The sequence below is a fragment of the Python bivittatus genome, unplaced genomic scaffold, assembly GCF_059951505.1.
Source record: "Python bivittatus isolate LINGU-HERP-01145 unplaced genomic scaffold, Pbiv_v1 ctg000220_np1212, whole genome shotgun sequence".
Lineage (NCBI taxonomy): Eukaryota > Metazoa > Chordata > Lepidosauria > Squamata > Pythonidae > Python > Python bivittatus.
Genome location: NW_028277048.1, coordinates 30,549,794 through 30,575,772, shown reverse-complemented (window position 1 = coordinate 30,575,772; position 25,979 = coordinate 30,549,794). Strand labels below are relative to the sequence as shown.

The following is a 25,979-nucleotide window of genomic DNA, read 5'->3' as shown; positions in this document are numbered from 1 at the left end:
CTTAAAGGAAATCAACCCTGACTGCTCATTGGAAGGATTGATAATGAAGCTCAAGCTCAGATACTTTGGTCACCTAATGTGAAGAGAGGACTCTTTGGAAAAGACCCTGATGCTGGGAAAGATTGAAGGCAAAAGGAGAAGAGGAGGGCAGAGGATGAGATGGTTAGATAGCATCACTGAAGCAATGAGCATGAAACTGAGCAAACTCAGGGAGGCAGTGAAGGACAGGAAGGCCTGGCGCAATATGGTTCATGGGGTCACGAAGAGTCGGACACGACTTAACGACTAAACAACAACAACAAATTGTTGATGGTCTTTCTCTTTTGAGAAGTTAAAAAAATCAGTAAGCTATTATAAAATATCTTGACTAATGTTTCAAATCATTCTTATTACAAGCATGGACGTTTTAAATTTATCTTTCACTACTAAACATGTTACACATAAACTGATGTGTGCTAAATGCAACAGAAAACCAGAACTTTCTTTATTCCAGAGTAATTTAAAAACTCACAAACCACAAATAATTCTTTATTCTAGTTTTGACTTAGAGCTACCAAATTTTCTGGTTCTACTTTGATGTTTTTAGCATTAATGTGATATAGGAATTGAAGCCTACTTTTTCATGATGTTTTTCATTGCCAAAAACAAAACAAAAAAGTTATTAATTTAAAAAAGCATGAAGAAATAGTAGAGAGAGAGAGAGAATAGTGAGATGAGATTGTACCAGATAAGAGATGAGTGAGAAGTAAAATAGATTAACTTGAACAAAGACATTCAGGCTGTGGAGATGATGTGCTTACTTTGCAAAAGGAAGAATCTACCCAATTCACCTCAGTGAAATAATTTTGGTGGGCCTAAACTGCTTTGGGCCAGTGCTGTGGGGGAAGACTCCTCACAGCCTGGAAGACATCTGTCACATGCAGAGGCAGCTCCAGCAGGGTCTATGTATGTGTGCACAGGCAGCTCTGTGTACTTGACAAAGCCACCCACCCTGGAAGACTGGTTGGCAAGCACTACAGATGTGCTGCTCACTGCCTCCTAACCAAAGAAGGGTCCAGGCCAATTAGCTTCAACTGACATTGCTTGAACTGTTTACCAAAGTCTTCCAGCCTAGAAGAACTTCAATGCTCACTGAAGTTCTTCACGGATAGCCATCTTCAGGGCACAATGCAAGCAATCCCAGTGTTTGCCAAAGCCAAACAAGCACTTCAGCTAGCGCTGCAAGAAAAGGCTTGGATGATTCCATAACAGAGCAAGTCACAGCAACATGGCCATTTCACTCTTAGAAGCCAGGTGATCTAATCCTTTGAGAGAATGCTTCACTTGAAGCTTCATACATGCAAAACACCCCTTCAAAGCTTTGCATGGCTATACTATCTGCTACATAATCTTTACTAGTTTAGTGAATCTAAATAAAGTTTTCCTTCACTGAGCCTGACTCCTGGCAATTACATGAATACATCCACATCATTTTCTTGGCAATAATGGAAGCTACTTGCTATTGCTTTTTCAAGAATTGTTTTTAAACTTACTAGTCTAGACTATTGCTTTAGGGTTTCCTGGAAATTTCCTATCCAAATATTAATTAAGTCCAACTTTTAGCTTTTTTGAGATCGTGGAGTTCCTGGAATTCTCTGAGCTTGGCTGTTTTCTTGCAAATGTTTTATTACCTGGCTAGGTAACATCTTCAGTGCTAGAATGGAATGGGGTTTGCTCTCTTTATATACAGTGGCATGCCCTGCCAGTGTTGGTGGGGGTGTGGGTTTTGTTTTTTCCTCTGGTAGTTCCTTGATTAGGTTATTTACTGCTGATTGTATGTCTGGTGATAATCTTGGTGTTAATCTCTGCTTATCTGGGTGATGACTGCTGGTGAGATGTTCTGGTCTTTTGTTTTCCTTTTTATTGTCTCTTTTGAATATGTGTAGTACCAAGCTTCCAGGAATTCCCTCGCATTTTTGGATTTAGCTTGGCCTAAGATGCTGGCAGTTTTTTGAGATCAGCCAATGATATGTAAGGAATATATTCTCATATGACAGAAAACTTGTAAATATATAAAATAATTTCTCATGAAGACTTGCAAATCAGTTGGCTTTCAAGAAATAAACCAGTTATGCCTATCTTGGCTTTTAGGGCCCTGGATGCCAATACACTGCTGATAAAATACAATCCAGTCTTCTCCTGAACAGTTTAAATACAGATTGTATTATTTCCAAGCTCTCATTTAACTTCTCAGCTGCATATTTATCTTGTCTTTTGGCACACATTCTTCCCAAGCCAACAAATTTAATTTATTAACTGGAAGGATAGTCTACTGAATTCAGGGGCATTTATTTCCAAGTAAATATCTATACAGAAACACCTCACCCCCTTTTAGATCTCCTTACGTTTTACAAGACTTTGCACTAGAGTTTTTACCTGAATTTCATGCAGGCTCTACTGATGAGTAAAGAGAGATTGACTGAACACATATATGTTAGATGCTTGTTTCATTTAGTTCATAAACAAAGTCACCCAACAGCAATGTGCCAGCGTGAACAATTGCCCTCTTAGATTCAGTAACTGGTTGCATCATTTTTACCTGTAATTAATGCAACCAAACATGCTGTGGTCTTCTAGCATGAACTGCTTGTTTCAGGTCCTGCCACAGTATTTCTATAGCCTTTAGGTCTGGGCTTTGGCTATTCTAAAACACTGTTCTTCATACATTGTCTTGTAGACTTGCTTCCATATTTGGAATCACAATCTCACTGCATGATCCACCTGCACTTCAGCATCTGCTAATAACAAATAGTTTGATATTCTCCTCTAGAATTCTATGATATAAAGCAGACTTTGTGCTTCCTTCAATGATGGCAAGTTGTTCGGTTCCTGAGGTAACAAACCACCCCCAATGTAATACTATATCTCTGTGCATGACAGCTGATAAGAGGCTCTTACTGTAGAATGCAGTGTTCAGCTATTCTGATATAGCGCAAAACATTTAACTTTCATTTTTTTATTGGATTGATATCCTGCCTTTATTTTGTACAACTCAAGACAGCCTACCTAATACCCCCACTTCCTATTTTCCCCACAACAAAAAACATTGTTGTAAGGTGGGTTGGGCTAAGAGAGAGTGACTGACCTAAAGTCACCAAGCCAGATTTTATATCTGAGAGGACTAGAATTCATGCTCTCCCAGTTTCTATTCCAGTACCTTAACCACGACATCAAACTGGCTCTCTTTTGACACTCACTTTTGAGTCTTCTGTCCACAAAACATTCCTCCAGAAGTCTGGAGGGTCATCTAAGTGTTTTTTGGCAAAACTCAGATAATTATTAACATTTATTTGTTAGACTTATAACCACTACCATCAAGCACCCCTTGGCAATGTACAAAGATAATTACAAAATCTATCAACATAAAATATCCACAATGTAATAATACAATTATAACTTTAAAAAAAACTATAACATTATAACTATATATATATGTCCTGGAAAATAGAAGGGGTAGAATGGAAGCAGTAACAGACTTCATTTATTTGGGCTCCAAGATCACCGCAGACAGAGACTGCAGCCATGAAATTAAGAGGCTTGCTCCTTGGGAGGAAAGCTATGGCAAGCCTAGATAGCATATTAAAAAGCAGAGACGTCACCTTGCCGACAAAGATCCGCATAGTCAAAGCTATGGTTTTTCCAGTAGTAATGTATGGCTGTGAGAGCTGGACCATAAAGAAGGCTGAGCGCCGAAGAATTGATGCCTTTGAACTGTGGTGCTGGAGAAGACTCTTGAGAGTCCCCTGGACTGCTAGGAGGTCAAACCAGTCAATCTTAAAGGAAATCAACCCTGATTGCTCATTGGAAGGATCGATAATGAAGCTCAAGCTCAGATACTTTGGTCACCTAATGTGAAGAGAGATCTCTTTGGAGAAGACCCTGATGCTGGGAAAGATTGAAGGCAAAAGGAGAAGAGGACGGCAGAGAATGAGATGGTTAGATAGCATCACTGAAGCAATGAGCATGAAACTGAGCAAACTCAGGGAGGCAGTGAAGGACAGGAAGGCCTGGCGCAATATGGTTCATGGGGTCACGAAGAGTCGGACACGACTTAACGACTAAACAACAACAAAAAATATATATATGACATTCCCTCCTCAACATATTGAATTTAAACATTTAAAAAGCTCTCTGAAGGACCTCAGTTTTAACTTGCTTTTGGAAGGATAACATCAGGGCTCTTCTACTTCTTGAGGAAAGGGCCATTACTAATAAACATTTCCTCCTGGCCACATCCTCTTAACTTTACAAAACTGGGAACTACAAGTAATTTTTCTCAAGATGTTCTTATTGGGCTAGTTGAATCTAGCTGAAGTAAGCAGTTCTCATGACATGGTTCAACTTCAGCCTGTTTCCTCCTATCCAAACCCTAACAGCCTCCATGAACTTGGACAAGACTTTGAACGTGTTACTGGAACAGCCTAGAATGGTAATGTACATTTGAGTATCATCAGCATATTGATGATTCTGCACCCTGAAGTGATGGATTCTCTCTCTCTGTGGCTTCATGAAAGTGTTAAAAGTAGGGGAAAGAGAACCAAGCCTGAGGTACTCCACATGTGAGAGATCACCAACTGAACTCCTCCCACCTACAATCATTGACTGGACCTGTCCACTGAGGAAGGACTGGAATCAGTGGAGTACAATGACTCCAACCCAAACAAACAATCCAGAAGGATATCACGGCTGATGGTATCAAATGCAGCTGAGAGGTCTTATAAGACCAGAAGGGATGTACAAACATCATCAATCAGCACAACCATTGCAGTTTCCATCCCATGACTATGCCTGAATCTCAGCTGAAAGGGTCCACATAATACATAATTTTTAGGGAGCTCTGAAGATGCCTCTCCAATAGTTCAACAACCTTCCTAACAAGAAGGTTGGAGACAGGGTAGTAGTTGTCTAATACAGCTGGATCTAGGAAGGCTTCTTAAGATGGGGGTCTCTCTTAATGCTATAGGAAATACTCTCTCCCATAACGAAGTGCTGGCCACCTTCCAGATCCATCTGATCATGACCCCTTGTTCTCCACAAGAGTCAGAAATAGGCATGGATCTAGCCCACAATAAAGAGAAATTCTAGTGAGCACCCTATTCACTTCACAGAAATCAATGAGCCAAAAGGAGTCTCAGTTAACATAGCCAGTCATCCTTCACATCTAAACTTCATATCTAAAAATTTAAGCTGATTTGGTATTGATACTTAATATTCTCTTCAAAAAGAAATTAAGAAAAGTCAAGGCAGAAATGGGGAATAAGCTATAGCTTTCCGACGACCTACTGTAAATAAATGAGAAAAATCAAATCCTCATATATTCTTCTTCTGCTAAATTTCCTTTCATTTTTATAGTTTTCCTTATCTTCATTTCTCAACCTTGATAGAATGCTATGAATATGATGGTATTATTCTACAAGGTATTTTATTCCTTATAAGACAGGACACACTTATTTTTACAAGCTCTGGAGTAGATTCCTTTAGGATATGTTTACAATAGGTGGCTTACATGTAATTATTTTATTACATCAGCACTTTTTAAAGAAACTAAAATAAAAGCTTCCACTACAACTCCATGTGCAGCCCCACCATTCCTCCCAAAAATAGTTCCAGTAGCTGAGGGAATTCTTTGGAGCAGTCTTAGTTCCATGACAGAGGAAGTTGCTCAACTATTAACAACATATTGCCGGAATTACCATCAATATCACAGGAATACTACTGATGTTTCAAGGCCTGAAGATCTTGTTTTATATAAATGCACCCTTTCTCTAGCAATACTGGATGAGTATTTATCAAGCAAAACAAACAAAAAATAACGAAGTACAAAAATAATGACAATAGTGATTTTTTTTTGTTTTTGTTAAGCAAGGGAAAGCACTAATAAAAATCCTTGAAAAATGACTGTGGGTTGAATTGGAACTTTTCAAAGGCTTATTCATTCTAAACAAAAACATTACAGTTGACCTCATATATGAGTACTGTGTTCTTCTCACCTTAGATCAGCTTTATTTTTCCCCCCATGAACAGGGATTTAAAAATAAATGTGACTTTTGTTTCGCTGTTAAAATCAGAATAAACTCTTGAAGACTAAAAGAGAGAGCACAGCTCTCTTTTTTTCTCCTAGCTGCTCCACCAAATTCCTGCAGCCATGTGGTTCAACAGTTCCCTGAATGGCACACATAATGACATCATTGATTGAATTATAATAGAAGGCAAAGGGTGGGGGGTGGGGTTGACGATAAAGATGTATTTGTGTTACAGACAAAAGGTGAGTTCTGTTTCACAGCAGGGACAAATGAAGAACCAGACGACTGGACAAAGTAAAGTCGAAGAGTACCCCTTGCCATTATCTTTGCTTTAAGCAACCCTTCCACTACTCCCTAAGGTTGTTAGGGACTCAAAACCCTTTTCAAATGACACTGTGAAGAAAGCAAAGATCAGGAGCCCTGCTGACCCTTCAGAACACTCTCATCATTATTTTTAAAATATCACGTAATGTAAGTGGAATGAATGATATACAGTAAATATTAATAGTTTAATCCTAAACACTGAAGTATGATAAACATTCAATCTATCAGAAATACACAAGGAAGCTGAAAGCAATAAAAGCCAGTGAAATCACTATGGTTCAACTTTATTCTTGCATTTAATTCTCCTCACAAGTATTAGTAGTTCCTATACTATAGATTTAGTGAAGGCAGAACATTAAAAATCACTACAGGAATTTGGAAGAGTATGCCATTTTGAGATAGAAAGGATTGTTTTTCAGTCTTTCCAGAATCTGGAAATAATTGTTTTGAAAATTATCTCCAGTACTATATTTGTTTCATCCCAACTAAAATGGTGTGTGTGTGTGTGTGTGTGTGTGTGTTATTCTAGAGTATCTTACCAGGACCAATTTGATATTAAAGAAAATAATTAAAGAATTATTTAAATTCAAGACAAGAACAATTATATCTTTTTATATTTTCAACAGCAATTTAGAAGGAAAATGTATACAGGAAAATATATATATACAAAATACTGGCATATGCAAAATATATAATCTAAACCAATTAGAATTAATATACCAACTACATCTAGAGATCATTATAGCTCTGTGAATCTGAATGCTTAATCTGATGAGATGAATCTTGTATTTATGTAAGTCAGAAAGAGGCTTCTCAGAAAGCACTTACAAAACTGAACACCAGAAAGTGAGGGGCACAGAATAAATATCCCATTCCATTTCAGTATCAAACTTAGATAGCACAGTATCATTTTATAAACTAAATGGGGATTTCAAAAAATTATGATTTCTCCATACCTGGGAAGCTTTTTTAGCAGACTTACATTAAAACATTGTGCCTTGCAAGGTAATGTTGTTCTTGTGTGCACTGTTCCTTTCTTTTAAGGCAGGTTGCCAAATACATGAGTGTGTACTATATATGTCCACTACAGTGTTGCTATGAGAATGAACTTTCAGGGTGAAAACAGCAAAACTAATTGTTTAACTTCGCAAACAGGACCAAACAATTATAGAAATCCATTTTTGCTATTATTAAGTTTATCATGGGTTATACTGTTGAAGTGAATTCATTGCTGTTGCTTCTTTGCTACACTCAGTTCAGTGCATATGTGTGAGGTGGGCCAGTTGCAAAATGTGTGCTTAATTGTTGCTTCTATTTTTTGCTATGGAGCTAATGTTTTTGTAAACCATCCTCTTAGCCACAGAATAGTATATGTAGTTCAGATAGTTGGTAGTACTTAGCATAGACTTAGCATAGACTTAGCATAGACTATTATACTACCTACTTTAGTTGACCTATGATGAAAAGTGAGAAAACAAGGGGCTTTTTAAAAATTCCTATTATCCTCTATGGTGGAATATCTGTTTTGTTCCACTGGAATACAACCAACAAATGGAGTTGTTCTGCTTCAAATGTGGAACAAAAGATTTATACATTTTGTGCACAATTCAGTATGCTCCTTTATCACCATTTCCTGCACAAGAAGAGCACAAACGTTTCTTTTCCCATGTTAACTGGCACTTAGAACAGGATTATATTTGTTCCAAGTGACACTATTTATACTGCCTTATATATCTTCACTTTATCTCACTTGTTACTTTATATAAAAGAAACATCCCAAAATAAACCTCCTTGTGCAAGAATGATACGCACTTTTGTGAAGTATTCCATATATTCTGTATGTTGGCTTGTAAGATAGGCTCTAAATTAGGGATTCTAGCTTGTGAGAATAAGAGCATGCTCGGGGTAGAACTGTGCTTTCATTCTGTTTGTAGCCTACTGGACAAAATGTGCCCGAATTGACAGGTACCATTGTCACTGTTAATAGAGAATGTTGCATGCAGCATTGATATAATTAAGACCGGTAGGCTGGTAACGTAGCCCACACCACCTCTAGCTTACTAAAAAGATGTGCTTGACCACAATCATGATGAGTAGCAGAGATCAATATTTATGGGCATATACTGAATTATCACAGCATATGGAAAAGTATAAAATGGTCAAAAGCATGAATTAGCCAATGTCATGAAAAAATAGGTAAGCTGTGTGTTTGTGAAACTAAGAGAAGGGAGAAGAATATCAGAAAGTATGAATGAAATTAGGAATTCATAGGTTATTAATAATTGTATGTTATGATCTAGTAAATGATAAAAAAGCTATTCCAATAGGTGTCATGGAATGGGTATGTGGAAACGAGATGAAAGAATATAGGGAAAAAAATGACAGGGATATTTAGAGGTCCAAGAATAAATGAGAATGTTGATTGGTGATTATTTGCTCAGAAAAAGGTATGTTTTGAATACATGATTCAAGAATAAGTCTATTCATACAAACCCATAGCAAAGGAATAAAATATAAGTCTAAAAGCATGACTGATCTATTTCTTCAGGATGAATGAGGGAGAGGATCAGTGAAAGTTACTAGGATAATGAAAAGTTCTTATATCTATGTATACAATTTTTATTAAAGAAATTTTTAACAAAGTAAAAACTATAAGAGAAAATAAAGATAACAAAGAATAGTAAATAGTGAAAAAAGAAAAATGGAAAAGAAAAATAAAGAAAACTTCAAACCATAAATCACAAGTTCATTTTCCTTTTTTTTTCAGCAAAAAGTCCACAAAGGGTTTCCAGTCACTAATAAATGCAGTTGTTAATCTTTCTCTAATCAAACAGGTTAATTTTACTATCTCTGCTAGTTCTGTCATCTTCACCAACCATTCAGAGTATTTCAGAGTCTTTCCATTTTTGTGCATTTAATAGTCTGGATAATGAAAAGTTCTGAATGTGAGACACGTAATTTTTTGGTACTGTTAAGAGTGGATCTTGGAGGGAAAAAGTGGAATGGAAGAAACAAAGCAAAAGAAACAAAAATGAAAATAGAATAACAGGAAGTATGAGTTCTGTATGAAGAATTATTATAAGACAGATTACTCTCCCAATAGAATGAGAGGAAAGTAGACATAAGGAAAGAGGATGTGAACGCTGTTTGGAATAGAGTGAAAATAATTATTTTTGAGTGTTACATAAGTGTGGAGAGCTATGTTAACAGAAAGTATCAGAAAGTATGCTTGGTGCAATGTCAAATTGAAAGAGGCTGTGGATGAAGGAAAAAAAGCACATAAGAAAACGATTGCTGCCTAAGGTGAGGATGAGAGAAATATACTGTATAATGTGTAAAGAAAGAAAAATATAGTTGCAAAATATATAGTTAAAAAGAACAAGAGACAGTTAAGGATGAAAGAGGAAGAGAAACTAGAAAGTCATTTTGATGGCATTAAAAAAAAAAAAGGTAAAAAAGGCTAAACAGAAGGTCTCTGCAGAATAACTAGAATTAAAACTAAACATGTCAAAATTATTTGGGATGAAATTGAAGTGAGGGAATGCCAGAAGGAGCATTTTAGAGATTTGTATGGAAATAATGTCAAAGAATGAAACCGAAAGATAAATGCTTTAAATGTTAGTATCCAGGAAGTAATTAATGAAAAAGAATTCAGAAACGCTGTGAGAATATTGAAAAATGGTAAGGCAGAAAGTATAGGCAGTATAAGTGAAGAGACACTGAAATATGAATGTAGCTGTTTATCAATTGTGTAATTTGTTTAACCTGTTTGCGAAGACTTCTTCTTTTCCTGGCAAATGGAAGAATGCAGGTTTTTTTCCCTATACAAATGGAAAGAGCAAAAGGGAATACACAAACTACAGGGGATATTTCACTTAATCTACAGTTTCAATTTGCCTCATAACGTATTTGCACAATTCTGATTGAAAGTATATTAGTAACAATAAGCAAAATTTAGGAAGTTAGTGCAACTTTATGCTAGACATAGGGTGTGCATATGAGCTTTCCACTTTTTAGCAAGTCACTGAAAAATATGAATATAAGAATGGTTATTATATGTTTATTGATTTAGGGAAAGCAGATTATAATGTGAATAGGCTTGGACTATGAAAAATTTTGTGCAAATACAAAGGTGAAGGTTGCAGTAAGAGTGATATGATGGAAGTACAGTATGGATGGTGAAAATGGAATGCTTAGTGATTGGTTTAACATTAAGCAGGAAGAAAAACAAATATGTTTGATGGTCCCCTGGTTGTTTAACATACAAACCAACTGAAAAGAGGTTGGATATTTCAGCAAGATGATCCAAAACTTACCTCCAAATTAACCATGAAGTACTTACAGGAAAGAAAGATAAAGAGTTTGAAATGGCCTTAACTGTCCCCAGACTTGAATATTTTTAAAGATCTGTGGGGAGAACTCAAACATCCAGTGCATGCAAGGAAACTAAGAATATTTCTGAATTAGAAGAGTATTCAAGGAAGAGTGGGAAAAAAATCCCAAGAGCAAAAGCAGAAAGATCTTTAAATGGCCACAGGAAACATTTCTAACAAATAAGGTATTTCAAAATACTGATTCACTGCCATGTTCACTGCCATAAACCACACATAAATATTAAGTATACTTTCAAATTTCCAGAAAGATGTTTTGTGTAACTTTGTACCATATAGAGATTATCTCAGCTTTTATATACAACTGTATTAATAAACGCATAAAGAATTCTTGTGGGAACATTAATATATGTTATTGGGGATGTGAATATATGTATACTTTTGGATGCAGATAGTTTTGCAATCTATTCAGATAATTCTCATTATTGGAGAGAGAAAAAATAAACAATAGTAACATAAATGTAATATAAGGTATCACATACATATTTACTGAAAATAAAAGTTCTAAAAGGAAATCTTAAAGAGAAGTGATTTTTTCCCAAAAGGTAGTGAGTTGTCTATTTGGAATAGATTAACAGTAATATAGCTATAATTAACTGCTATCTATGTCATTTGTTTTGCATAATTCTCTAAATTTTCAGTGCTACTGTTACTATCTGAATTCTTAACTATTTGCACCTGGATTTATTCCATAAAGAAAATTCTTAGATTTTATACAAGACAATGAAAATAAAATCAAGATATTTCCAAGGTCAATGTCAGAAACAGCAATCAAAATATTTCCCCTTCTCATCACATTTTTAAACTGCTAAAAGTTTGCAATTAATTTGTATTAATTTCTTACAAAAATATCAGGTAATTTCTATCCCAGCTGAATATAAAGTATATACTCTATTTGCCAGTTGGGAAATAAAGCTCTGTGTAATAATACTACCTAATTTTATACTTCAGCCTGAAGGAATTTGGAGTTCCTTCAAAACAACTGGAATTCTTATTTGCCTTCTTAGTGGATAGGGACTTACAGTTACTATGTCCAATGTTATAAAAGTTGTATTAGAGACTATAGGTAGTCCTTGTTTAGTGGCTGCCTTGTTTAGTGACCATTCGCAGTTACAACAGTGATGAAAAAGTAACTTTACAACCAATCCTCACATTTACAACCTTCGTGGGTCAGTAAAACAAAGGAAAGCTGAAGTAAGATTGTAAGTACAGTCACTGTTTCACTTAGCGACCGCTTAATGATCAAGTTGCTAGTCCCAATTGTCATTGCTAAACAAGGACTACCTGTATTTAATATTTAGATCTTTTCACAACACAATTTTTATTTGTCCTCTACAGAAAAAAAAGGAAGTGCTATACACACTGCTTTGAGCTGAATCAAAGATGGAATACTAATATACAAATATGTATGTAGGAGTAGACAATAATTTATTAAATAACACTTGATGTGTGTACAATACTAAAAATGTCTGAATCGGAGCCAACCACTTATAGAAATGTGGCACAGCATAAGGGCAATCTGAAACTTAGGTCAAAGTACAGGGCCAGCTGGGGCAGGATGAGCAGAGTTCCCATTTGATGGGATATAACAAATTTTAGTCTCTGATCACCATTTCATTGATTCATATATTTTTTACTTGTATGTCCTTGTTTTTTCTTGTATTTTAGTTTACTGCTTTTTGCATGCTACACAGAGTCACATTGTTTGAGTTCAGTGACTATATACATGCTTTAAATAAATAAATAAAAAGGCAAAAAATGAGGGGAAACTCCAAGATTAGAGGGGAAGAGAGAAGTAGCACATGATAATGAGTTACAAAAGAGTTCTTGGATATTGATTTATTCTGCCTATTCAGAACTAGTTTAACCCAACCTGAGCTCTCTAAAGCAGGTTACATATAAAAATACATAAGGTATAATTTGCAAAAGCTGAAAGCAACTTCCATTTAAGCTGACATGCATAAAAAATGAAATGGCTTTAAAAACTAAAGGTAAAATATGAAGGAACATATTACTGAAAGCAAAGATATATGCATTTTTCAATCATCTAATTAAAATATACCTTAATAGAGATGAGATATTAAGATCTGCATGCTATTTGCACACCAACAGCATAGACCTGAACAGGTCATTAAACTTTTTTCAAAACAGCTAACAGCATGGGGGAGGTTGTGGCCTTGCTTTCAGCAACCCCGTATTGAAATGGCCATGACTGCCAGCACTATTATTCATCTTGTCAGTTCTCATTATTCTAAAATCAACAGGCCTAAATTCATGGTTACCAAAGTTGGAGCATGATGACATCATTTCAAGGCAGTGGGGGCGGGGAGAGGAAAAAACAGCAACAAGACAATCCACTATACTGGATATGGAGATACATTCGTTAGCATGCACATTTTACATTTAAAAGTCAAATAAGAAATTCACAATGTTATAAATTTATATGTACTTTAATGGAGCATATTTAATATCCAAAACTGAAAACATTAAAATCAAAATGCTTTTACAAATGAGACTGATAGCATAATGTCATGCATACTTTAAAAAAGAAAAATCCCCTCTCATCCCTATGGGTGGTACAGTGGGGCAAAAAAGTATTTAGTCAGCCACCAATTGTGCAAGTTCTCCCACTTAAAAAGATGAGAGAGGCTTGTAATTTTCATCATAGATATACCTCAACTATGAGAGACAAAATGGGGAAAAAAATCCAGAAAATCACATTGCCTGATTTTTAAAGAATTTATTTGCAAATCATGGTGGAAAATAAGTATTTGGTCAATATCAAAAGTTCATCTCAATACTTTGTTATATATCCTTTGTTGGCAATGACAGAGGTCAAACATTTTCTGTAAGTCTTCACAAGGTTTTCACACACTGTTGCTGGTATTTTGGCCCATTCCTCCATGCAGATCTCCTCTAGAGCAGTGATGTTTTGGGGCTGTCGCTGGGCAACACGGACTTTCAATTCCCTCCAAAGGTTTTCCATGGGGTTGAGATCTGGAGACTGGCTAGGCCACTCCAGGACCTTGAAATGCTTCTTACAAAGCCACTCCTTCGTTGCCCGGGCGGTGTGGTTGGGATCATTGTCATGCTGAAAGACCCAGCCATGTTTCATCTTCAATGCCCTTGCTGATGGAAGGAGGTGTTCACTCAAAATCTCACAATACTTGGCCCCATTCATTCTTTCCTTTACACGGATCAGTCGTCCTGGTCCCTTTGCAGAAAAACAGCCCCAAAGCATGATGTTTCCACCCCCATGCTTCACAGTAGGTATGGTGTTCTTTGGATGCAACTCAGCATTCTCTCTCCTCCAAACACGACGAGTTGAGTTTAGACCAAAACATTCTACTTTGGTTTCATCTGACCATATGACATTCTCCCAATCCTCTTCTGGATCATCCAAATGCTCTCTAGCAAACTTCAGACGGGCCCGGACCTGTACTGGCTTAAGCAGGGGGACACGTCTGGCACTGCAGGATTTGAGTCCCTGGCAGCGTAGTGTGTTACTGATGGTAGCCTTTGTTACTTTGGTCGCAGCTCTCTGCAGGTCATTCACTAGGTCCCCCCGCAGGGTTCTGGGATTTTTGCTCACCGTTCTTGTGATCATTTTGACCCCACGGGGTGAGATCTTGCGTGGAGCCCCAGATCGAGGGAGATTATCAGTGGTCTTGTATGTCTTCCATTTTCTAATTATTGCTCCCACAGTTGATTTCTTCACACCAAGCTGCTTGCCTATTGCAGATTCAGTCTTCCCAGCCTGGTGCAGGTCTACAATTTTGTTTCTGGTGTCCTTCAACAGCTCTTTGGTCTTGGCCATAATGGAGTTTGGAGTGTGACTGTTTGAGGTTGTGGACAGGTGTCTTTTATACTGATAACAAAGTCAAACAGGTGCCATTACTACAGGTCGTTACCTGTGGTAGGACAGAGGAGCCTCTTAAAGAAGTAGTTACAGGTCTGTGAGAGCCAGACATCTTGCTTGTTTGTAAGTGACCAAATACTTATTTTCCACCATGATTTGCAAATAAATTCTTTAAAAATCAGAGAATGTGATTTTCTGGATTTTTTTCTCATTTTGTCTCTCATAGTTGAGGTATACCTATGATGAAAATTACAGGCCTCTCTCATCTTTTTAAGTGGGAGAACTTGCACAATTGGTGGCTGACTAAATACTTTTTTGCCCCACTGTATGTGTCTTCCTCAATCTCGGGTCCTCTACCAGAGGCCTGGGAGTGTGAGGGTTCTGTATAGTATCTTAGCTGTTCCTAGCACTGCACTCTTCTGGACAGAGAGCTCTGATGTTGCACATGGGATCTGCTGGAGCCATCCTCTCAGCTTAGGAGTCCCAGCCCCAAGTGCTCCTACCGCCTCTGGGAGCACTTTGACCTTTATTCTCCATATTCTCTCTAGTTCCTCTTTCAGGCCCTGGTACTTCTCCAGCTTCTCATACTCCTTCTTCCTGATGTTGCTGTCACTTGGCACCACTACATCTATCACCACTGCTATCTTCTGGTCCTGGTCTACTATCGCGATGTCTGGTTGATTGGCCAGTATCTGCCTGTCCGCCTGGATCTTGAAGTCCCATAGGATCTTAGCCCTGTTATTCTCCACAACCTTCTGTGGAATCTCCCATCTGGACTTGGGAAGGTCTAGCCTATACACTGTGCAGATGTTCCTGTACACAATGCCAGCTACTTGGTTGTACTGTTCAGTGTATGCTGTTCCTGCCTGCATCTTACAGCCTGCCACCATTGTTGGACTGTCTCTGAGGTCTCTCTGCAGCACAGTCTGCACTTTGGCTCCTGTCTAGTGTGGCAGACCTCTGTTTCTATGGATCTGGTGCTTAGTGCCTGCTCTTGTGCTGCTATGATCAGTGTCTCAGTGCTGTCTTTTAGTCCAATCCTTTCCAGCCACTGGTAGGATTTTCCAATGTCAGCCACCTCAGGTATCTGTCAGTGGTACATCCCATGCAGGGTTTTGCCTTGCCATGGCATTTCCTCTGCTTGAACTTCCTGCCATGTCTGCTGCTGCCTCAGGCATTTTCTCAGCAGCTCATCTTGAGTGCCATCTTACTGATATACTCCTGGATGCTCATTTCATCCAGGACAGTGGCTTTGACACTCATCAGACCCCACCCGCCCTCTTTCTGGCTGGTGTATAGTCTCTGAATGTTGGATGTGGGGTGGAAACCTCTGTACATTGTGAGGAGCTTCCGGGTTTTCACATCAGCAGCCTCCATATCTTCCTTTGGCCAGCTCACTATACTGGCAGGGTATCTGATGACTGGCAGGGTGTACGTGTCAATGGCATGGATCTTGTTCTTCCCATTGAGCTGGCTCTTCAGAACCTGTCTTATCCTTTGGTGGTACCTGGAAGTTGTTGCCTTCCCTGCCTCCTCATTGTGGTTCCCATGTGACTGGGGGATACCAAGGTACTTGTAGCTGGTCCGTATGTCTGGTCTGTGGCCTGCTGGTAGTTCCACCCCAAGGGTCTTCCCTCTCTTTACTACCTTCCCTCTCTTTACTACCATCTGGCCTCACTTCTCCAGTCTGAAGGACATCCCAATGTCCTCACTATAGAGCCGTGTCAGGTGGATCAGCGAGTCGATGTCTTGTTCACTCTTAGCATATACTGTAGCTTGATGTCGTCCATGTAGAAGTGGTGACTGATGGTTTTTGCACTCTTGAACTTGTATCCATATCCAGTCCTTGTGATTATCTGGCTGAGGGGGTTGAAGCCTATGCAGAACAGCAGTGGGGACAGTGCATCACCTTGGTATATGCTGCACTTGATGGCCATTTGAGCAAGCTGTCTTGAGTTGACTTCCAATGTTGTCCTCCACAATTCCATTGAGTTTTTGAGGAAAGTCCTTAGTGTCCTGTTGATTTTGTATAGTGCCAGGTATTCACAGATCCATGTATGTGGCACTGAGTCGTAGGCTTTCCTGTAGTCAATCCAGTCTGTGCTCAGATTGGTCTGTCTAGACCTTGAGTCTTGGCGACTGCTCTATCTACAAGCAACTGGTATTTTGAGCTTCTGGTGTTGTTCCCAATGCCCTTCTGAGGTATGCTCATGTACTAGCCCATATAGTCCTGTAGCTTGGTGGCCATGATGCCTGATAGGATTTTCCATGTTGTGGGGAGGCAGGTTATTGGCTGGTAATTGGACAGTGCTGTTTCTTATGGGGGTCTTTCATGATCAGCACTGTCCTTCCTTGTGTTAGCCAGTCCGGGTGAATGCCTGCTGCTAGCAGCTGGTTCATCTGTGCTACTAGGCGTTCATGCACTGATGTTACTTTCTTTAGACAACAGGTGTGGACCATGCCTGGGGCAGATGCTGTCCAGCTTTTCATGTACTTGACCCACTGTTGGATGTCTGCTACTATAATGGTGGCTGGTTCCTGTTCTGGGAGATTGTTGTAGTCTGCTCTCAGGTCCTGCAGCCACTTTGCATTGGTTTTATGTGTCTTCTCTTTCTCCCATATGGTCTTCCAGTACTGTTCAGCTTCTGTTGTTGATGGCTCTGCTGTTACTGTGTTATTGCACTGCAGTTGGGAGTACACCTTGGATGGTTCTTTGGAGAATAGGGCATTTATCTTCTTGGCCCCTGCTTGTCTACTATATCTCCTTAGCCTGGTAGCCAGTGGTGTCAGCCTTTGTTTAGCAGTCTCTAGGGCTTCATATGGAGTCAGGCCCCTGTATTTTTTCTGTAGCTAAATCTTATCCTTGATCTCCACACTCTTCTGTAGTTCCACCAGCTGACTAACTTCTCTCCAAGTTGCCTTGATCTTAGCCTCCAACCTAATTTTCGGGGGGGGGGGGGGGATATACTGCTGTTGTTCTTGATTGTATAGCCAAGCATCTCCAGGATTAGAGCGGCTGTAGCGTATACCAGTTCATTGGTTTGAGTTATGGATTGTCATGAGGGTTCTATTGACATATTTATTTATTTATTTATGCGATTTCTATAGCCATCCATCTCAATCCAAGCGAGACTAGGCAGTGAACAATTTCAGTAATTAAAACCATTAAAACAATTACAAATTATGCATATAGGCAGCCAAGAATTATCATAAAAATTACATAAAAATCAACAGCACAACCAGGTAATGGGGCCCTTAACACTTTTGGAACCCCACGCTTGGGCACATAGCCAGGTTTTTAAAGCCTTATGAAAGGCTAACAGGGTCAGGGCCATTTGAGCTCCCAAAGGAAGAATGTTCCAAAGGGCAAGGGCTACTGCTGAGAAGGCACGCCTTCTAGTCCCCACCAGCCAATATTCCTTGGCTGACAGGATCTGTAGCTAGTTTATCCATGATCTGTAGCTGTATCCATGGACTGTAGCTAGTTTATCCATGAACTTATGTCTCATATCAGCTGCTGTGCTCTGTAATGGAGGGGGTGGCAATGACATTCCAGCTTCAGGTGTTGGCTGCACATCCAGCTGTTCTTCTGGATCTTCTTGAGTTAGGGATGTAATGTGTAGTTGGTCTATCTCAAGTTGTGAGAGCAGCTTCCTCTTCCCTATTGGGTAACTAGCTGTTTCTCAGTTAGTGTGGATGTAGGTCTTCTGCCCATTCATAGTTCCCTCATACGTTTCATAAATCCCCTCATTAGGTCTACTGTTGTAGTAGCATTCCATCAATGCCAGATTCTCTTGTCTCGTCCATGTATGGTTTGTTCCAGTAGCCCACTTATCGTTAGATTGTCCTGGTTCCCCAACATCTGGTGTGAACCTTGTTAATCCAGGTGACATCCAAGCTGGCATGACTCTCTCAGTTCATGTCACTCTCATATCCGAGGTAGCCAAGTGAAGCATTAGGGGGTCTTTGCCCAAGGACCCCTACTAGTAAGGAAGTACCAGCAGGGATTCAAACCCCAGTCTCCCATGTCAAAGGATGGAGCTCTAACCACACTATCCAGCCACTCTATATACACACACATACACAAACATTCAGATCCTATTACTCATTTGTTGTATGACCTTTGAACATTCCTAGGTATAGTAACATTTTATCTAAAAAAAAATGAAATAAATTAAACATATTGTGATTGGCCTCTGGGACCTGACTTTTGGTTCTATCTGTGTAGCATATATACAGGTAGTCCTCACTTAATGACCACTATTGGGGCCAGCAATTCCATCACTAACTGATGTGGTCATTAAACAAAACGTGACCATGACGGACTTATGACCTCATGCTGTGGTCATTAAGCAAATCACCACAGGTTGTTAAGTGAGACATCACATGACTGTGACTTGCAATTTTACTGCCGGCTTCTCCATTGAGTCTGCTTGTCAGAAGCCAGCTGTGAAGCACACAAATGTCAATCATATGACCACAGGATGCTGTGACAATTGTAAATGCCTGCTGGTTGCAAAGCACCTTAATGTCGATCATGTGACTGTGGGGATACTGCAACGGTCGTAAATGGAAGGATTGTTCATAAAGTTACTGTTTCAGCGCAGTCGTAACTTCAAACGGTCGCTAAACAGGGCAGTCATTAAGCAAGGTGTACCTGTACACACACACACACACACACACACATATGCAACTCTGAAAATTTCAGCCTACATTCTGGGAGACAAGCCTTCTGGAAACTGCAAATTGGAAGCTAGGGGTTCCATGGATTGCCTCCCTTTGTTACACTGTTATCCTTCCATCTCCATATTGAATGAGTTACATACCTTAACCTCCATTTTAAAATTTCATTTATCTTAAGAATATGCATGATGACCAGGAGGCCACAGACTAGAATATGTAGCAACTAAATGATTCAAAACTTGGAAAGGAGTACACCAAAGTTGTATACCTGTCAATTTATTTTATGATATGCAGAATTTATCATGACATATGTTGGACTAAAATAAGCTGAAATTAAAATTACTGTGAGAAACAAGAACCTCAGATATGCTGATGATACCACTTTGATGGCTATAAGGGAGGAAGACTTAAGGATACTCTTGTTGAAAATGAAAGAAGAGAGTGCTAAAGCCCAGTATTAGTGCCCCCTCAGATTATGTTGATAGGCATTGTCAACCCAATGCAAATAGGTGATGAACTAACAGACTTCATCTTCATAACCTCAAAACATCACAGAGATGATGTAATGAAATAAATAGATGTTTTCTACTTGGAATAAAGTCTATGACATAGTTAGACAAACTCTCAAAATGCTGAGACAGCATAAGGAATACAAAGATTCATATTGTCAAGGCTATAGTTTTTCTAGTTGCAACAAACGTATCTCAAAATTGGGCCATCAGAAAGGCTGAATAAAGAAATATGGATTACTCTTAATTATGATGTTGGGGAAAATTGTTAAGAATACTTTAGACTGCAAGAAGAACAAATAATCCAATACTACATAAAGTAAAACTCAACTGAGCACTGGACATACTTAGAATGAACCTAAAGCTTAAATATTTTGGATCTATAATGCAAAAGCAAGAATCATCAGAGAAGACCCAGGTGCCTGGAAAAGTCAAAAGCAATTGAAAAAGAGGCCAAGAGAAGACACTATGGCTAAATACCATCACTGATGGCACAACAAGAACTTGTGTTCTGGTTAACAGAGAATCCTTGTGAACTGATGTCCACAAGGTCATGAAGAGTCAGAAGCTACTAACAACAAAAAGATGGGTATCCCCCCCCACTTTTTTCCCCACTGTTGTATTACTATTTTTCTTTTCTGCTCCCCCCACACTTTTGTTTCTTCTGCTAAAATAAACTTGAGTAACAGCAAGCTTTCTTTTATCTCACAGTCTTTCACCTCAAGAGTAAAGATATTATATTCATTCCAGCTAATTTTTCTTCTTCTCAGTGGTGTGAGTAATAACCGGAAGCTTTTTACAACAAATTTGGATAATGGTGACTCCGTAAATAAATTCCTGCTTGATTATTTAGCACCAACTTTTTGGTTCAAGTAAAAAATCTGAACAAGGGACTTTCTTTCTTTTTCTGTTTGTTTGCTTTTAATTGAAACCCACATTTGAGAGCTGGAGAAAGTGATGCTAAAGATGTCAGAGGTTAGATCTTTGCACTTTTATTTCCATTTGCACCATGACTTCGACAAACAAGTACTTTACCTCCCAGCTCTAACCTCTGGCAGGCTCAAGGTTAATAAGGTACTTGTAAAAAAAAGTCCCAAACCTTTAAATTAGATGATGTGGAGTACAAATTAATTTAGTCATCTGTTTGACTGAGAATGGTGCCATATAGTAATACAATGCAGAAAAAAGAAACATTTATGCTAGTCTAAGAGCTCTCTAAAGAATCCCCTGCTGGATGTCTACGAGGTTGTTTTATGCATAAAAAGAAAAAGTAAGCTCTCTGAGAATGTGATTTTGTGTTACAATGTGGCCCGCTTGCAGCACAGAAGCCTGCAAGCTATCAACTCTCCCAGTGGGAAGCAAGGGGTTGAGTGGTACAGAGAGCAGCTGCTACATAGGGGAAATTTACAAGGGAAGGGAGCAGTTTAAGTGTAACTCACTGAAATCAAGGGACAGCAGCCTCAGGTCAGAGGATAAATTTTAAAAGGAGGCCTCCCACGAGAGTACAGGGGAGGGGGTGTGATTAGTTCAAGAAAGAAAAATGCTTTCCTGATTTATTTTAAAAATTTATTTGATGGCTCTGTCCTGACAAAAACACAAGCAAGCACCTGCCACTTCTATTATACCAAACAGTGACAATCTACTGTAAGAGGAGGATGTTTGTTATCTTTTAGGAAGAAGATTTTTAACTTAATAGGTTCTATGCTGGCAGTATGTTCAAAGCTACAGATTAGCTAAAGAGCTGTTCACTGCAATCTAAGTTTACTCCCCTGGTCCCAGCAGGTTTGAAATTGCCCTTGGCTATGTTCCTTTTCCCCCCACCTTGCTTTTTCAAAACCAATTTGAATAGGAAATGAAATGTGGGTCCAGAGAGACAATGGTTTACTGTAAAGATTTTGCTGCAATGCATGGCATTAAAAATCTGTAAAGATCCATGCAACCAGGCTATTCTGTGATGAAAAGCTATAAAGAACACCCAGGTGGGCAACTCTGTACTAGAGGCTAATTGAAGCAAGCAATAATATTCCTCAATAAAATTCATGAGTATGCTCTTCAGAGAGAGAAAATCTACTTCGAAGCTTCTGAATTCTACTTAAGAGTAGAACAAAGAAATAAAACCCTTGATAATTGTTCTAATAGCTGAAATTATTGCTTGATATATGGAAGGCAAATCAGAAAGATAAAACACATAGTTAAAGAACTTATGCAAAAAAAACATATTTCTAGAATTAATTTCATAATTTATTTTTTAACCCTGAAACGTCATTCTCTTGTTGGTATTTTCTCCATGTGAACAATGAGATCAATCTGCTAATGAAACCATATTCACACATATTCTTAAAGAGCACAGAAATTAAATAATGCTTATGTTACACTTTTTATCAAATTCTGGGCAGACAAAATTGTGGGGAGCTCTTAAAGAGACCTTAGAATTTATATAATGGCTCACTTACACAATTGTACTTAAAGGAAACCTGGCCATAAATGCTGACAAAGCATATATTCTTCCTGAAAAATGTGCACTCCTGGTGACAGGGTTAATGAGGTTTGAGCAGCCTCTCACTCTGACCTGTCTCTCCACATATTCCAGCTTTAATGCACTTGCGTGATTTCACCCTGCCCCCGGAGAAAAGGATGGGAAGGAAAGTGGCCTCCACCTCCAGTTATTTTCTACATGGTTGAATTCCCTGGTGCCAGGTTCAGTGCCTTACTACGGAATGGAATGCATTAAATGTTCAATGTGCAAATCCCAAGAGGGATGGAACAGTTCATTTGCCAAAGGTTAGGGGAAAATCACAGCCATACTCCTCTTCTAGATTTCTTTCGAAGAACATTTCAAGGCATAAAATAATGAATACACAGTGTTTCTTTTCCCCTTCCTTGTACTCTTCTGGGGTGGTAGTGAACTACAGAACTGCCAAAAGCTTTTAGGTCTTGCATTGTTTTCCAAAATGGATCCAAAGTTTTTCCTCTTTCCTCATTATTCTTAATGTAACTGTTTCTACTGGAAATTGCATAGCAATATAACTTGCTCAAACATGTTTTGCTGCAGAATGTCCATTTCTTCAACTACTACTGCACCGGTGCTCACTCCTTCCATATATTGTTAATTTTCTTATTATCAATTCAAAGTCTCTACGTTCAATTTTGGGAACTTTTCCTGATGGAAGAAGGAACTACTCAATGTATGTTCTTGCTAAGGAGCAAAACTTAAGATTGGGCAACTTAAGGAAAGGGATTTTATTACTAAATATTCCTACATAAAACAAAATATTAAACAACAAAAAATCCTTCCACAAAGAAAACTAGAAGATAGAGAGAAGAGTTCTAGCCTAGCCTTCTCCTTGATGTCTTAGTTTTCTACATAATTCAGCCTCTAAATTAATTTGAAGTGGCACACAAAATCACCACCTTGGTGAGAAAATAAACTTGGACTTGCAGACCCACCTTCTTAGGAAAAATATTAAACCACAGAAAAATATTTAAACTATCCTATCCCAAGGTCAGTCAAAAACATATGCTAAAAACAGCCATGTGTCCTTAATCAGTGATGAGCATTGTTATTTACCATTTTAGTGTGAATCCTTTAAAATCTGTAATTTGTTTTTGAAACTTGATGGATCTGCCAGAAGGTTTCATCAATATATATAAGGAAAATGACAGGTCTATGTGTTGTTGAAATTTTTAAAAAGTTCAAATATTCACTCTTGCTATAGTAGTGCTTGCCCTGAAACCTTACCTTTCTGGAGATTGTAGAAACATTCAAACCAAATCTTTGAGCCCTTTCCTTTAATTTGTCTATGTTTACCTAGAAAAGCAGTAGAAAACAGTTTAATATAATCAGATATATTCATATAAATTTAAAGGTTTAAAAATTATAAATGCTGAAATTGTGCCAGTATGGATGAATTTGTTGAACCGTAATAAAAAATTACTTTCTGTATTGAGACTGCAATAATCTTTGAACAAATTATGGAATTAAAAGAGAATGAAAATGGCATTCACAGGACCAGTAGCTTACTGCAAATTACTTCTAAGAAAACTTTCAGGTATTATTTTAGCAGATCAATTGGTACTAATTCTATTTCTGTTTTTACTAATGCATGGATGAGAAAAGTGGAAACCACATTTACTATTTTCAATTCAGTACTCCGCCTAGCACTCTTTGTGCATTTATCAATCAAGCTCCTTAAGGTAACCAACACAGAAGTAACTAAACTATCAAGAAGAGAAAAATATTTTCAACATACTCCGGCATTATAAGTTTTGATTAGATATTAATTATATATGGAAGTAAGAAGCTTTCATCCTAAATTTAAGATGAACTTCTCAATTTGTTTTTTAAAGCATCCTGGGGAACAAATCTTTGCTACTAAACTAGATCATCCTCTTCTGTTGGCATAATACTGATGGAAAAACAGTACATTCTTGCTTGGATTGACATCTTTGAAGTGGGTGCAAGGTTTAGGGATGTGAGCAGCAACATACGCTTGTACTTTTCTTGTCAAATTGCCAAGATGGGGGGGAAAGGAGACAAAAGTTTCATATTACCTACTGTTGTAATCCTACAGATACCTTTGGAATGACAGCTGCCACACTAAGACAGGTGGAGTCATTCTGCTTATTTTTTAAAGGATCACTAAAGCAATTGTCTTCTTTCAGTATAAGAATCCCATGTTTGCTTTAGTTCAAATATGGCCAAGAAGTGTGGCATAATTGCTAAAGGTATTATGCTAGGACTGGGGAGACCTAGTTTCAAGTCCATTCTCACCTTACTGGTTAACTTTGGACCAGTCATTATCTCTTAGCCATACTATTTCAACAGTTGTTGCAGGGAAAAATTGGAAGAGGACTTACTCTACGCTTTGCCTTGAACTCCTGGAGGAAAGGCAGGGTACAAATTAAATGAACCATAGAATAATAATGGACTGTAGATATTACTGAATACTTTTCTGCTGTATTGATAACAGTCATGTATATGATGCTTTATAAAGTAACTTTAGCAAAACATTATACAGGAGGAGCCATGTTACTTTGCTGAAAGTTTCTACCCAAGGAACATGCATTCTATCATTTGACATTAAAGGAGCAAGATTTAAGAGATGAATATGCACAAACCTTAATTTATTTTGACTGAAAAGGAACACTAAGAGACTAAGCCAAACCCTTTGTAGAACTGATCTTTGAAGGAAGGGAAACAGCTAAAACTATGAAGTAAGCAGGAATGTGTAGAGAAAATACAAAAATAAGACTTTTGGGTGGTGAGAAAGGGAATGTTAGAAAGCTGAATGATACAGCAAAATACATCTTGCAGGTAAGAGAAGACCATACAAGGACTACAAGGTCAACAGTTTTAGAGGATATTGAGAAGACAATGATTTGAAACAGGTGAATACTAAGAGAAAATAATTATTTTATTTATTTTAGAAATATAAACAAAATCAGAAGGTTGCAGAGGCACCTAAAATAGAAAATGGTGTTTCAGCTGAAGACAATATTATACCGAGATTGAGTCCAACATATTTGATTATTAAATTGGGTAAAGTAAGATTATAGTCTATATCAGACTGCTTTAATGAATTATTACTGAAAACTATGCCAACTGTAAAAGTAAACAAAACAGCTACTTACTGTAGTCTTACTTTCTGTGTTCAGACCTGAAACAAAGAAACATTTTAAGTTATTGGATCCAAAATATCTCCTTCCATTTACTTAAGTAAATCAGAATCTACCACTTTTATTTAATAACATTGATATACTGAATGTTCAACTCTGGTTTGGCTAGGACTCAATATTAATACTTCAATCCCCTTACACCTTAAAGGTTTCTTTTCCTTTTCCCTGCTGGCCAGCCTAGGAAGGGAGACCACCCCTCAGAAGGACTTCATATTATCAGATTCATTGCATATACAAATATGATCTGTCTTTCTCTGTGAACTAGCTACAGCAATCCCCATAAAATTAACATTACTAAATGTCTACTTTCCTCCAAAAAGTCATATTGCTCAATCTAATAGTGGCTAGGATTGTTTTGAAACCTGGCTCACTGATTCAATCTCCCAATTTCCTGACTCAATAATTACTGGCTGGTTACTTTAATGCCAGGATGGGATCTAGTGGCAAGGCTCTTCTAAAGCAATATAATGCCACC

The 25,979-nt window shown here is 38.0% G+C and overlaps 1 protein-coding gene across 1 annotated transcript in view; it reads right to left on the bottom strand.

Moving 5' to 3' along the window:
- SARNP (SAP domain containing ribonucleoprotein) overlaps positions 1–25,979 on the bottom strand; it is an 89,151-nt gene that overhangs the window by 34,690 nt on the left and 28,482 nt on the right. Inside the window, exons 8-9 of the mRNA XM_088138242.1 lie at positions 25,460–25,485; positions 23,568–23,636 (exon numbers count right to left, since the gene is read on the bottom strand). Coding sequence (XP_087994368.1) covers positions 23,568–23,636; positions 25,460–25,485 — 95 coding nt within the window. The remainder of the gene's footprint in view (positions 1–23,567; positions 23,637–25,459; positions 25,486–25,979) is intronic.